Source organism: Engraulis encrasicolus, chromosome 7 (genome assembly GCF_034702125.1).
Source record: "Engraulis encrasicolus isolate BLACKSEA-1 chromosome 7, IST_EnEncr_1.0, whole genome shotgun sequence".
Classification (NCBI taxonomy): domain Eukaryota; kingdom Metazoa; phylum Chordata; class Actinopteri; order Clupeiformes; family Engraulidae; genus Engraulis; species Engraulis encrasicolus.
Genome location: NC_085863.1, coordinates 37715971 through 37731918, shown reverse-complemented (window position 1 = coordinate 37731918; position 15948 = coordinate 37715971). Strand labels below are relative to the sequence as shown.

At 43.1% G+C, this 15948-nt stretch overlaps 1 protein-coding gene across 1 annotated transcript; it reads right to left on the bottom strand.

The window, feature by feature from the left end:
• Window positions 1–2045: 2045 nt before the first annotated feature.
• LOC134452158 (proteasome subunit beta type-6-like) lies at window positions 2046–8239 on the bottom strand. The gene is made up of 6 exons (XM_063202514.1): window positions 8080–8239; window positions 7522–7589; window positions 6344–6475; window positions 5341–5470; window positions 3619–3763; window positions 2046–2445 (listed from the first exon to the last, which is right to left on the bottom strand). Exons 1-6 carry the CDS (start codon window positions 8167–8169, stop codon window positions 2318–2320), a joined length of 693 nt encoding a protein of 230 aa, XP_063058584.1. The 5' UTR covers window positions 8170–8239; the 3' UTR covers window positions 2046–2317.
• Between the last annotated feature and the right edge of the window lie 7709 nt (window positions 8240–15948).

Here is a 15948-nt window from a genome sequence, read left to right as displayed (position 1 = left end):
CCTCTAATAGCGGTGTGGTGTCTTGAATTTCTTTTGGAGAGGACGAGGTGGACATATTGACCAATTAAGGTACAAATTTCATGGCCAACTTTAATTTTAATAACGGTTTACTATCATGATTCAAGATTCAAGATTAGTTTATTATGTCTTATTATAGGTTTGAAGACTATAAAGAGTAAAAATTGTGTTTTTTTGTGTCCTCAAAAAGATTTAAAAATAAAAAAGAGAGGGGGGAGTGCAAAGAAAGTGCCTTGTTGTCTTCAGCATGAATTCAGTAATCCAACTGCTTGGTGGAAGAAACTGCTTTGGAGTCTGGTAGTGTGAGACTTCAGGCTTCTGTACCGTTTCCCAGATGGTAATATAGTAAACAGTTCATGGTTGGGGTGACTAGGATCAGCCAAGATTTTTTTTGCCTTCCTGATGCTCCATCCCTCGAACAGCTCCAGTATGGAGGGTAAGTCACAGCCGCATATGTACTGAGCTGTACACACAACCCTCTGAAGAGCTCTCCTGTTGGCTTGAGAGCAGTTCCCATACCATGCAATAATGGTCCCCGTCAGAATGCTCTCAATGGTGCCTCTGTAAAACGACCTCAGGATCTTGGGTCTCATCCCAAACTTTCTCAATCGTCTGAGGTGGTACAGACGTTGCTGGCTTTTTTTTACAATGCGCTGTGTGTGACTGTCCCAGGTGAGGTCCTCTGAGATGGTAACGCCAAGGAATGTAAAGTCTCTCACCCTCTCCACTGTCTCACCGTTGATGTTAATGGTTTCAAACTGGTTGGTGTTCTTTCCTCCTGAAGTCAACTATTAATTCTTAAGTCTTGGACACATTCAGAGACAAGTTGTTTCCTCTACACCACTCCATGAGGTTGTTTATTTCTTTCCTGTTGGCTGTTTCATCATTGTTTGTGATTAAACCGATAACACTGGTATCATCTGCAAACTTGATGATGGTGTTGTGTATAGCCACACAGTCATGCGTATATAGAGAGTAGAGGAGAGGGCTCAGAACGCAACCTTGCGGAGCTCCCGTGCTGATGGTCAAGGAGGATGATGTGATGGAGCCCATTCTCACAACCTACGGGCCACTAGGCACAATAGGCCCAGCGCAATGCTAAGTAAAAAATTGGCAAGAGGTAGTCTTATGGGCATGGCTTAGAGAGGGGTTGGAATGCAGTGTTATGAAAGGAAATTCTTAAGACAGCGCATGACTACAGAGGTATTCAACCCTCAACCTCAGCGATTGTTATCCTAAGTGTAAGATTAATGCAAAATGTAAAGGTCTACCGTAGTATGAAAGTAAAAGAATTATATCTGAGTCGGACACATAAATAGGCATTTGTGTTTTCATTCAATTGAGGCATTTGTGCATTTCTACACTGAAACAAATCGGCACTCAAGCTTCCAAAGCCCCCTTTGAATTCACGGCCACCCTCTAGGATCAGCGTGGTTGAGGTCAGGGAAGCCGACAGAGGGAGACAAACTGGTCAGTTGTCCCAGGTCCAGGTAGACAGGCCGCAGAATTAGGCCCCAATTACATTGTATGTATTGAAAGGGATGTATGTATTAAAGAGGATTTCAGATTACTGTATCCTGGGCCCGCCAAACTGTCAGCGGCCCTGGTTGAGGTAACAGCCAATCTAAGTGAGTGGCCGTGGCCGTGCCTGTGATCAAGGCCCTCTCCCTGCTGTGCTGTGGCCATCAAGGCAAGCCCGATCCAAACTGGAACACAACATGTGCTGCGGTGCGGCCAGAGCAGAACAGTGGGTTCCCTGAGCTAAATTTGACTTTGACAGGAGACAGATGGTGTTGGTGAATCGTGTGTAGCGATACTCTGGTGCGCCGGGGCTTGTGTCACTCTGCGGGAGAGAGATATTAGGACATCCGCCAACCAGGCCAGAGCCTGCTGTGCAGCATTACTTAAAAATTACCCAGCAGGACCAAATCACCACCACTCAGGCCATTTGTGTTGATGGCATCCCATAGTGTGTTATGTTAGTAGCTCAATTACACAATATGTTCCCAAATACAACTTGCAACATGAAAGATATCAACATTTTTATTTATTGACTTCTGTCTGCAGAGCTTTTCTGATCTCAACATGCATAAATAATAATAAAGCATGTTATACAGCACCATTATGCCCATTATTTATTTACACCAATACAAAATGTGACATGAAGGCTTAAAATATTACTTCTTAAAATATGACCTGGAACTCTTTTTATCAACCGACAAGAACAGTGACTTGGTCCAAGCGCTGAGGCATAGTCAGGTGAGCAGTGATTGTGCGGGTAGGACCTAAAATAAGCCCCTTATGAAGGGGAGAATTTGGGCAGCTGGTTACCCAGAATAACAGTGCGCTCAAGCCCCGCCTTAGTAATGGCTGCCAGTCTGGCCACACCCCCTGATGAGCCATCGCGCTCCATGGCCAACGCCAACGCTGAGAGAAGAGAAGAGAAGAGAGGGAGTGAAGAAAGACAAAAATCGCTTTCAGAGATATGATGCAGTAGTCCAGCAAAGAAAGGAACTCGCACACCACTGATGCTAATGCAAAATCACATAATTTTAAAGCACTTAGAGAAGAAAGTGATACACAGTTAAGTGCAAAACATTTTCAGTCCTTCCGACCATCATCAGTGCCAAAGAGTGCAGTTCTTCATGCATTAAAATTCTTTAATTTTGCATCAGCATCAGTGGTGTGCAAGTTCCTTTTTTCTGGACTGTTGGATTACTTTGTGGAACTTTCGCACCCTCCCGGCTTTAAACTCAAAGTCGCAACACTCACTTGAAATATGCATTTCCAGAGATATGATGCAGTCCATCACAGCTTATCACAGCATTATCCCACTTCCCTAAGGCCTATGTTCACCTGCTCTCCTATCTCTCTTGCCCCCTCCAAACATTAGTGCCAAGTTCATCCCGTGACCTTAGATGATGTGTATTTTATGAGGTGCCCTTGGCTCCAAGAAGTGGGGGCGCTTACTATCAAATTCTGCCTGCTGCAACCAGTGACGTTAGCATTTTCACAGAGCTACAAAATTAGCCTCCCCTGGAGCACACCCTCCAGCTTTAATATGCCACACACACACACACACACACACACACACACACACACACACACACACACACACACACACACACACACACACACACACACACACACACACACACACACGCACGCACGCACGCACGCACGCACGCACACACACACAAACTAACTGGCAGGCACAGATATTGGAGATGTTACTCAGTAATGTAGCTGCTGACTGCAAAATTCAGAGATGATTCATCCACTAGTTTGATTTATTTTACTATTGATGGTCAGAACAGACTGTATGCAGACTGAATCATTACTGATGTAATGTAATATTAAATGAGAGTCTTGAGACACACTTTAGGCTTGAGACAAACTCATGAAGACAGAATCTTTGTCTCTTCAAATCCCACAGTCAGTTTCACAGGATGATCTTGTCCACTCCAAACCATCAATCCAAATGTTCCTTATGAAGTTCACAAGACTACACAGAGTGTTACATTGCTTTCCCCCTGACATACTGCACTTCCAAGCCAACATTTTGGATTTGAAAGGGAGCCCAGTCCTGAACTCACTCACCTTTTCCAGTAAAGCGCAGACACTCCTCCTTGGTCATCTTGGGTTTGTAGTTGGAGTCTACAAAGCCATAGATGTAGGAGCTCCCGGAGCCTCCTATGGCTACAGGCTGCCTGACCAGCATGCCTCCCACAGGCACCGTGTACACCTGAGAGGAGCCCAGGGCATGAGGTGAGTAATGTCCATATAAAACAAACTGGCCCCATAATGTCACTGTGATTACGCACCACACCACAGCACACAGGGTACACAACACGTGTCATCATATTCCAAAAGGCAATGAAAACCATGTATTATGCAATATATACATAAGTATAACATAATATCAAAAGAAAACTTCATGGCAAATATGGGAACATATTACCTGTTGACAATAAAGCTTTATTTAATCTTTTCAATCTTTGAATATAATGATATATATTGTGCAATTTCAGTTATTTAAAAAAAACTAATTCTAAGGTAGCATCGGAGCAGTTGGATCTGGATTTATGTCAAACTTACCATGTTCAAACAACAAAACAGTTAATTTACTGACATTGATTGAGAAGTACAATAAAAACACACCAGTTTTAACTATTTTCCGACAGTATTAACTGTATTTTTGGAAAAGAGTGTATTAGAAAGTTACACTGCATTTCATCACTGCATCACACACAGTATGCACAGCAGGGAGCCATAGTATGCCTAGTAGTGAGCAGTGTGGGGGGACGGTACTGTTCCAGGTACCTCATAACCAGATCCTCTACCCCCTTTGTTGTCACTCTCTTGTCTGCAAACAAGTCTACTACCCATAGAGGTAAAACATTGGACTAGAGGTGACAACACCCCATTATTTACGGCAATCCTGGCAGCCATTGTTTGTACGTAGACCTGTGCAATGTATATGAACGGAAAAAGGGCTCATCTTTGACAAAAAAATGGCATAATAATGTGAAAATTTCCATTGACACATTATACAAGAACAATGTTTGAAATGTGCAACTAAATTACTTACTAAATAACTTATATGAACTGATTTTAAAATGTATTTTATCGACTTATATGCTTTAAGTAGATATATACCTGACATTTCAGATCTGGTCCTTCATTAATGGGTCACTACATATTCACAAAGTTTCAGGGCATTATACTCCATTGATTTGCATTGATTTAAGACCACAGGTACCTACAGAAGATGGAGGCTGTGCTCACCCAGAGCCCTGTGGTCACAAGCCCAGCACTGCCCCCAGGTGGCTGAGTAGATATTGCTTTCTGGGCCTGTAATGAGCTTAGTTAGGGTTGAGAATTGGGATGCTTATGTGTCATGCTGCATAATAGTGATTTATACTGATAACAGCTGTTCAGATACAGGTACCAGGTTTCTTTGTGTGTGTGTGTGTGTGTGTGTGTGTGTGTGTGTGTGTGTGTGTGTGTGTGTGTGTGTGTGTGTGTGTGTGTGTGTGTGTGTGTGTGTGTGTGTGTGTGTGTGTGTGTGTGCCACCAAAGAACGCTACCAAGCCAAAGGCCAGGAAAATGTTGAAAGGAACAGTCCCAAAAACTCACAGATACTGCTTGTGCGTTGGTCCAAATGATGTGTGCTGCATTTGTTATCATTAACATTTTTTCCAAGTGCCCCCTGCAGTGTGCTTGCGCATCCCTAGTGGTCTATGTACCCCTGGTTGGGAACCACTGCCATAGATCTGCACAGTGCACACATATGTATCAGTACCCACACTGCACACTCACCTGGCCGCCGTGTCTCTTGTCCCACCCGGCTACGATGATCCCGGCCATCAGCGTCTCCCGGTAGCGGTAGCACATCTGTCTGAACAGGTTGGCAGCCGTGTGCACCAGCGGAGGCTCGTCCATCACAATGCTGAAATCACACAGGCTGAAAGTGTCAGCTTGATCTATGACTCAACTAATAGGAAATTATAAAGGTCTGCAACACTGTTCTATGCTCCTAAACAAAGGGTAATGGCATGACAATTCGGACACTCAGTCCTTGATCAAAGTTTAACTTTGGTTGCACTTTGATGAAACGTCCAAAACGTTGTGCCATTAAACTTTTTTTGGGAGCATAGAACAACGCTGCGTACCTTTATCATTTCCTTTCAGTTATCTTTTGTTTGGTCCAGCACTTGTGCTACTGATGTGCATGCATGCTCTTACTTCTCTGACAAGCCAAAAATATCAGTTTGCATTAGAGCGGCACAATGGCAATGGCTACATAATGACAGGCAATGGGCCCTGACCCACAACTAGGGAACTGAGAAGAGTTGCCTTAAGATGCCTCTGCACACAATAGGGTTAATTGGCTGTGCTTTATTGACTGTGATTAACGGTGGAATGTATTGTACTGGACATTAAATTATTTAGATGTTAAAGAAAGAATGAGATCAGTGTTTCCCACAGAGCATTTGTTACTCACGATGGCTGAGGAAGTGTGATGGTCATGATAGCATAGATGAGGTTTGTGCAGTTTCATATGAAAAGTGATACGAAATATCTTACCTTAGTAAGGCATAGTATAGTCTTTCCAGTCATGAACATTACATGTGCCTGATACTATTTAAGCCCCAGCCATCATTATTATGTATAGCTTATACCATTTTTGTAAAGCAACTTTAGACAATACATGTGCAATATAAAATCTTTAAGCTTTTTCGGAGAACATAGTCCAGGTAGGAGGTGTTTGTTATCAAGATGGCCGTCTTTTCAAAATGTTTAAAGCTGTTAAAGTGTTGACCTGTGGAATCCCAGCTGGTAGGTGACGGCGTCTGCGATGGCCTGTGTGTCTGCGGCGGAGCCCGAGCGACAGCAGAAGATGCGATCGTGGATGAAGGTCAACTTATCCGTCACCCGGTTGGCGATGTAGGCACTTTTGAAAGAGGTGTGAAGCATTACAAAAAGTTTAGAAACACTCAACTTGACGCCGGCATCATATACATGACATAACAGTGTCATAATAGTGTCATAGCAATGTCATGACACAGTCATGGATGAGTCGTAAACATAATGTCAATGTCATAAACGTGTTCATGAAAAGTTGACAGTGTTTGGGCTGTCTTTACCATAGCCGAATGTCACTTATTGGCAAAAGTCATAAAATGTTTATGATATTGACATGATGTTTACAACACACTGTTATGTCAAACATATGACGCCAGTCTCAAGTATAGTGTTACCAAAAGTTCTTGTCATTGTAACTAAAACTCCATGTCTGTGTTTTTGCAATGCCACGCCCCTAAAACTCTCCATGTATTATTTTTTTATTCCCAATGACCAGAGGTGTCAAAAGTAAAAGTAAAAGTAAAAAAAAGAAACACAGTTTCCTTCCAACACAAGTAACTTATCCGAGAAACAAGTAGACCCGTTTACTTGTCTTACGATCAGCTAACTCTGCACTGGTTGGATCAAGTTTGTGGTGGGTCCTTGTTAGGTTTTCAGTGTTTTTCAGTAACAACATAGTCTATTTTACTATCTCATTAGGTGCAGTGCAGTAGCCTAAATGGTGTAACAGCTATGAAATGCCATGTGCTAGTGTTGTAATTACACCACAAATGTACTTTTACTTTTACTTTTGACACCTCTGCCAATGACAGGTGGCAGGCAGGAGCGAAGTAGGGGAGGGATAATGTGGCAACTGGGAAACCAACTCAGCCTACAACCCAGACTTTGGATGAAATATTAATAATGTCTGTAAAATGCCACAACTCCATGAAATGACAAAGGGAGGGTGTTGAATCATTGCAAGGGCCTGTCATCGGCATGGAACCCTTTAGGACAGTTGCAACATAATTATAAATATTTTAAGGGCCCAACACATTCTTTTGTGAGGTATACAATTTCTAGCTTCACTCCTGCTAACATAGTGCACAGTTTCTTTAATGCTATCATCACCAGAAAGAAACAACGCATACATACCCAGTTGTTGTGCGTGAATCTGCACCTATAACAACCCCACCATCAAACTCAACAGCCATGATGGTGGTCTGCGAAGGACAACATGTTATGAAAGGTGTTCAAGCATCTATGATAGGATGTTTTTATTATGATTGATTGATTGATTGATTGATTGATTGATTGATTGATTGATTGATTGAATTATAGTACCATATATTATATTATATTGTATTATACTATATTATATTACATTATATTATATATTATATTATATTTATTATATTTCAGATTTTAGTATTACATTTGACATACAGTAGCCTAGGGCTGTGTGAGAAAGCTTCTTCAAAAAATATGCTAATATTTGACTTCAAATCAAATCCATGCAGTGCCGTCTTCCTCTACAAGTCAATCTTTCCCCATGCGTTTTCACTGTACACACTGACCGTCTGTGCTGTGAATAGCTCCGGCCCCCAGGCTACAAGACCCATTTGGCATTGGCATTCTGGTGGAAGCTACCAACTGTCATTACAAACAAGGTTGGAGCCACAGCCATGCACTGCTCCAGAGTTGTCAACTCACTCCTGTATCGACTTCTTGTTCAGTCCATTCTGGAACCATTTGGCTGGACTGTAAGAATTCACTCAGGTTCGCTCCAGCGTACACTTCCATTTCGGCTGAAAAAACACACCTTGCCTGGCACAGTTGGGTTGAATTATGACCTGCCTGCTAGAACTACCCCTATCCTGGGTTGTCAAACATTGAGTCTTGCAAAAAAAATGATATGTCGACATCTGCTGTTCGGGAGTGGCGTCGCTTTGGTTATCATCAACCCATCGGTCTGCGAAGTGCTGTCAAGTGCTTTCACAACTCAAAGTGGCGCAAACATAATTTTGCCAAACGAGGGAAGCAATTAACTATAAAATTCAACGGATCTCAAGCAATGACGTATATTATTAATAGAGGTCAGTGGTCTCAAGCAGTATGCCTCGCGCGCAAGCTCCTGCCGCATTGAGGAGAAATACGCACACATCAACGTCACGCGCCTTAGGTTGATGCTTCTTTTGTTCACTTTAGTATCGATTCTCAACATCTTGTATAATTCATGTCTGACACCTGAGGCGAAATCCTGACTTTACACCCTGCTCATGACAGTAGTATCGATTAATGCCACCGAGGAAATCGTGCGACACTCGAGTAGGCCTAAATCGTGTATGCATAGTGTCGATTTTACACTCAACTCAGTTACGAGAATAGCCCTTACCATGGCCATTGTTTTCTGCTAATATCTATTGGCTTGTCTATTTGATTACAAAGCCTGGCCAGTGTGAAGACATGAATAATGTCAAATTGCACAATACTGCATCCGCAGCACTGCATTCACAATATACCAGCTGTTGCAGTTCTGATAATTCAGAAGGTAGGCCATGCAATATCAATAGGGTGTTTTTCCCATAATAGAGCGTTGCCTTTCTCAAATTAATCTACCCTACTAATTATCCGTCTCAGGTTACTAATAGTTTAGAGAAGCAAATAAAGCAATTCCTATTGTGCAAAGAGTTTGGCCCTCTTGAACAACAATAATCCTGGTCTTGTACAGACAAGTGGGTGTAACAGTTATTGATCATCTTTTTTCTCTCACTTACCAGATTTAAACTCATTTTGGTGTATCCATTGTCAAAGCTGCAGTGAGTAGTCTGTAAAAGCAAATAACTATATCAACTTTTCAGATGTGCACTTCTTTTTAACATTATTTGCCTCTGTGAATTGTCACTTCAAAGCAAATTTCCTGCATCCTGGGAATCATCCATAACTGTTGAGTCACTCATAGCCGATGGCAGCATTTAGGACCGGCCTCTTAGTATTACGGCCTCTTACATGTGTTAGCCTACTTGCAGACTGTGCTTGGTTTTGCTGTTTTCATCTCCGTGCAGCACACAGGGGGATACACACTCTCCCCTTATTCTATGCATTATGTATAGCTTTTAGGCTATGAGAGAGGCCTTATGCATTGGCGGGCCGGAGAGTGTCTGTGTGTGTGTGTGTGTGTGTGTGTGTGTGTGTGTGTGTGTGTGTGTGTGTGTGTGTGTGTGTGCATAATATACCATATGAGACAGCAAACACAGTGTGTGTGTGTGTGCGTGCGTGTGTGGCGTGTATGCATGCTTGCGTGAGCATACAGTATGTTGTTGACCTGTACTTCCTGAGTCTAAATTCCTTATGGGTGGGGGTGGCACCCCTCCCCATTAGAGCTGGGGATTACTGGAGCGCCACATTTGGGGGAGTTACGTAACAGATTACTGAAAACCTGCAGTGCAATCCCCCTCCTCTGCTCCCTCCCTGATGCTGCTGGATCATTACTCAAAGGCAACAGATTGGGGATGAAAGGGGGTAAAACTCTCTCTCTTCCACTCTGCATCTCTCTCTCTCTCTCTCTCTCTCTCTCTCTCTCTCTCTCTCTCTCTCTCTCTCTCTCTCTCCCTCCCTCTCACACACACACACACGCACACACAAGCTAAATTTCCATTTTTTTGTTTCATCACATGTGTTGAAAGCATGCAAATAGAAAGCACCTCTTGCACTGTCAGCCCCATACCACATAACAAGCATCGGATCCACAATATAGCCACCACCTTGATGAAGCAGAATCAGCAATAAACCTGCTACACCCACATTAAAGGTCCGCATGACAATGAGGCAAGCTTCCTTCCTTCCTTCCTTCTCATCTTTTCGTCCTTCTCCTCTCCTCCTGTGGTCCCATGATGCACTGGCTGCTGAGGTCTGAGTGTCCTGGGGCAGGTGAGATGGAGGATAAGTGCTGTCATATTTGTTCGGGTTGGGGGGGTGGTTAGTCGGGTTGAGTTCATGGGGGGGTGCATGTATGCTTGCCAGGTGTCTTGACACGACGTTTGGGGGGTGGGTGGTTATGGGTGGTGGGTCAGGTTGGCGTTGGGGTGTGGTGGTTGGTTGTATCCTTGCCTGGTATCTTGACAGGACGTTTGGGGGTGGGTGGTTATGGGTGGTGGTCGGGTTGGTATCGGGGTGGGATGGGGTGTTTGGTTGTATCCTTGCCTGGTGCCCTGACAGGAGCCATCCATCTAGGCTGGTAATGATGGGTGGTGGGGAGGCTCTGAAAGCTTGTTCATCTAATTAATCTGCACTTGTGGGCCATTAGTGCTTGAGAGCCACTGCTCTCGCTATAGGCTAGGAGGCGGAGGAGGACCCATCACCGGCTCTACATCTTGAGAAGCCTGCCAGGCATTCTCTCTCTCTCTCTCTCTCTCTCTCTCTCTCTCTCTCTCTCTCTCTCTCTCTCTCTCGTTGATAGTCATTGATTTGCCTTTGACTATTTAGGTGCAGAGATGCTCTGTCATCAGCCTAATTAGAAAGTGGATTGTTCATTTATATTGCCTCGGGAAAAGTGTTTTGAAGTACTTTGCCATATTTGTATGCTGGTATACATACTGCATGTGTATGTACACATACAATAATTTATAATAGCGCATGGAATGTATGGTTGTTGCTTCTAGAAATTTGGAGCTTCTTCACAAATAATTTGGCAGTTTGGTGAAAAAGTGCTGCAGTTATGTTTTTGAGCAGGTGCTAAGTGGCAGTGTCTATTCAAGACTTGCAGAGTAGAACCAAATTCATTCTATCTATCAATCTATTACTCTATCTATCTATCTATCTATCTATCTATCTATCTATCTATCTATCTATCTATCTATCTATCTATCTATCTATCTATCTATCTATCTATCTATCTATCTATCTATCTAGTGTTAAATTCAACCGTCAAATTGCCTAATGGGTGTTCACTAAGAGAGAGTCAAATTGAATACTCCTCTGTGGAATGCCTTTGGTTCTACTCTCTAAGTGTTAAATGTTGAGTATTTGCTGTGTATTTTTCCACAAAGACTCTTTTTTCCCTGCAGTGACTGGGGCTCAGCTTGGAGTGAGCTCCTGCAGCCACCATCTAATGAGCAGACATCTCCCCTGTCAGTCTCTCTCTCTCTCTCTCTCTCTCTCTCTCTCTCTCTCTCTCTCTCTCTCTCTCTCTCTCTCTCTCTCTCTCTCTCTCTCTCTCTCTCTCTCTCTCTCTCTCTCTCTCTCTCCTTCTCCCCCTTCCCCTTAGTAACCCTTAGTAACCATGGTTTCCACCGTCAGAAAGTGGGAGAATGTGAGAGAACTCTGCGCACCCGTGATTTCCCATTTGTTAGATTGACGCAGAGAGGGAAAAAAGAGAGGAAGGGGGCCAGACAGAATGATGGAGAATGAAGGAGTCGTGGCAGAAAGAAATGACAGACAGAGAGATGGAGAGAGAGAGAGAGAGGGAGCAGGAGTGATCTGTCGTTGCCAGCTGCCAGTATGTGTGCGTGGTCAATCAACAGAATGCTTAGCACAGCAGCTAAATCCCGGATAATCACAGCTCCTGAAATCCCACCAGCAGCTTGGGGTGTGGGGGGGCAGACAAGCTCGCACACATCATCCCCAGGGTTACCCAAACACACACAGATACACATACACACATGTACAAACACACACACACACACACACACACACACACACACTGTACTGTAGTCGACGGGAGGACCATCACTTCCAGCTGAGCTATCTACTCTTTTTTTTCTTTTAAGAGCACAACCGCCATCCTTCTCCAAACATCAGCACCATTCCCCTGGATAGAGTCTCAAGGACCTGTCATCTAACTCTCTCACTGAAAGAAAAAAAAACACTCAGGGAAAAAAAATCAATGATATCTGCTGCCATGGCTGTCACTTTCAGCCCATCATCTAATCCAGCAAGCTTACTGGACCCAATCAAAACGTCTCTATCTGTTAGCCTGTCCATTCATTAAAATCACTCACTCATGGCATTCAAACCATTCAGCCTATATCTGCTTTAAAAATACAGATGAGATCAGAGAGTGTTGAGAGATGTATGGTAGGATCAGATGATTTCTTTACCAGGAGCACATGAGTCATCATCAATCATCATCTGTAGCCTAGCATGTTGGAATTCTGGAGCTTTTCTTTTTATTCCTCAGATCATTCATCATCATGCTTCTTTGACCTGCCATCGACAGTGCAGTTATGGAATTGCACTTGAATAATTGCAATAAAGCACAGTACACTCAATAAAACACTTACAAGAAATAAATGCAACACTTATATAAGTTTCGATTAGAATAGAATTTTTTTTTTTTAAATGATTCAATTGCAGTTAAGGAAGGGCAAATGATGAATGACTTTGACTGTGACTGGGCAAAACAGGTTGGCATTTGTGTGTGTCACTGTGGAGCCATATAGCACGGGTTGAGACTGATTAGGGGAGATGGCTAGAGGTCCCTGTGGCTTACTCGTCTGGTCTGAGGCGTGTCTGGGAGGCATATCTCACCGGGGCAGGAGGCACACGACAGCCAGTCAGTCAGTCACTCAGTGTCTGGAGGCAAGGGGAACAGGTCAGCCGTCTGTCCATTATTTAAGACAGTAAACTCTGTAAGAGTTGCTCTTTGGTCCTTTTGGTCCCAGTAAAAATAGAGTTAATTCTACTCAATATTGTGTAAATGTTAAGAGCTGTACAGTTGAAATGACACAAGCCACCTGCAGAATTTTACACTGAATTTGGAGTCTTTTGTCAGAGTGATTTGACTCTCCACAGTGTTACATATAGTAAACACTCTATCTGGATTTATATGAGTTTACTCTGAAATATTGACACCCCGTTGTTTTACTGTAGGCAGAAGGCATACGGTGGCAGTCTGTCCGCCCGCAGTCAGTCACCACAGTCTGAGGCGTGTCTGGAACGCAGATAGCCTGAGACAGAGGATTCATGAACATAGACATACATGTGTATTCATATACTAGTTACTAGTACTATTACAGTTTTTTCTCGATTGGTTTGGCTAATTTCTCGAGACTGAGATGACATTCTCAAAACAACACAGACAAATCCCCAAACCAACTTGCAATTTCCCACAATAGAATGTAATTTCTCATTGCTTTCATCAAATGTCAAATGCTTTGTACATGTCTCAAATGTTTAGTACATCTCTGCAGATGGCTATGTACAATTACCCTACAGTTGACACATTGAGCATACATTTAGCACATTTTCCAAATAAATTGACCTGTCTTATCTAAAAGAATTAGACAATTCTCAGTCTAATGGTTGCCCTCTCCAAAACATGTCAGCATGATTTTCACTGTGTAAGTCACCATATGCAAAGTAGTCTACACTTATTGTCAAAACAGTCAAGGACATAATATTTTAAGAATTTCATTACTGTAAACAGTAAATTCATGACAGTGTTCAACAGGCCAGATGGTATTGTAACTTTACTAGTTTGTAGAAAATAATTTTACAACTGTGTATACTACAGTTTCCTCTGTTATTTGGCTAATTTCTTGACATTTTTTCAAATGACATTCTGTGGAAGGAACTTAGTTTTGACACACGGGTAAACTGGTTTAGGAGTGATATGAGCAAGTGATGAGGATCCATGTAGTTATGCTGAACCATTCAGCTTATTTTGACAGAATGACGAAACGAATGCAAATGAGCCAAAGCAATTGAGAAGGATATAGGCCTATGCCATTTTTATGTTACTGACTATTTATGTGGGAGAAGGTTTAGTGCTGATGCAAGAATGAGCTGTTTTGGGAGGTACGTATATGACATTTTGCTAGCTATCTGAACTGTTGTGCAGAAGTGTAAGAATGTTTGGCCAAATGACCCAATGGTTATAGGAATGCCATCTCAGTTTCGAGAAATTAGCCAAACTAATCGAGAAAAACTGTAACTAGTACATAGGGACATGTATACAATACATGTGGCACACAGCAGTCATTCACCTCAGTCTGAGACGTGTCGTGGAAACATGAGGAGACAGGGCGGCAGTCTGTCCATCCGCAGCCCATAGCCAGTCAGTCACCTCACCTGCCCCCCGTCCCCTTCCTCCTCCCCCTGCGGCACTTACGTCTGCCTCCCTGTCAGCCAGCCTCCCTGTTGGGCATCTGTGAAATCAACCCAAATAGACTTCTGGGTCTCGCAATCTTTGTCCTCTTTGTCTTTTTCATTTTCTCTCTCTCTCTCTCTCTCTCTCTCTCTCTCTCTCTCTCTCTGACTCACAGCCTGTCAGTTTATGATGGAGAAGACAGGAACTGTATCAACACATGGTTCCGCCAGGATTACACCAAAAAACAGCTGGGATTATAAAATAAAACATTGCCGTTGTCTGTCTGCCCATGTCTGTCATATGCTGTCTTTTTAGGCTTACCTCTCCTCTCTTTCCTTTTCCCCTTTCTACTCAGGCATGCAGACACGCACGCGCGCACACACAGGCCGTAGCTCACAGATGTTCAGCTCTACAACACTTCAGCAGTGCAGTGGTCAGACTGAGGCTGTCTTGAAAGGATCTGTAAGAAGCTTTCCCCAAGTCTCAAGGGATCCAGGGAGGATTCAAAGGCAATGGACAGTGGAAGGATTAACTCCTGGAAAGCCCTTGGTTTTCTTACCCTTTCAGGAGAACGGCATGTAAAAAACCTCCCTCATTTAAGTCTTAAAGGGATCTCTCTGTGACAAATGATTTGCCGTTTATACTTGATTTGTCCTAACAGAACTATAGCATTTAACCATACTCTGCATGTGCGCAGCATGATCTCAAAGCATGTGAAATTAACACGGACCATTGTGACAGGAAATGTGTGGCAGATTTTCTTTACATCCCCACAGCTCTATGTTCTCGCACTCTTGTGTTCCAACTTGTGTTCTCTCAGGATTTTTCTAATTTCAAACAAAAACATTTCTCACTGACAGGTTAGGGATTGTTTTGGTCTGGGCACCACTGACTGAATATGGTGGGGTATTCCACCACCGGTTTGTGAGTTTTCTTATGTTAGACTTAACAACGTGCTGTGGGAACATAGAAAGCACTTCCGTTTTAGCTGTTGGTTTACTATTTTGGTCTAGGTTGCATGTTGTGTTCTCCAGCAGTATCTCAAACATAGCTATATTGATTCATAACAAGTCCCTCATTTAGATTAACGTTTTCTCTTGTGAATACCTGGTTGGTGATTTGTTATGAAGAAATGTACGTATTTCACCAGGTTCATAAGCACAGAGTTGAGCAGTTGCCTTTAGAGACTATCGCTTCAGGAGAGCAGACAGAGATTTATCATTTTCTGTAAACAGCAAATACTTTTTCACTGTGACTGTGACAGTCAGAGACAATTACAATGTGCTGTGACTGTGACAGATGAAACCAATTCAGAGCCGCAACACGAGTTCTCCAATATGAGTTCTGCAGGCAGCAGACATCAGACAGAGGGCGAGATATGAAATGGACAGAATTATAACCACCACTCTGCCCCCCTCAAGACACACGTGTACAGGTACACGCACACACATACACATCCTCATACACACGTGTACACACCTGTGCCCCCCCTC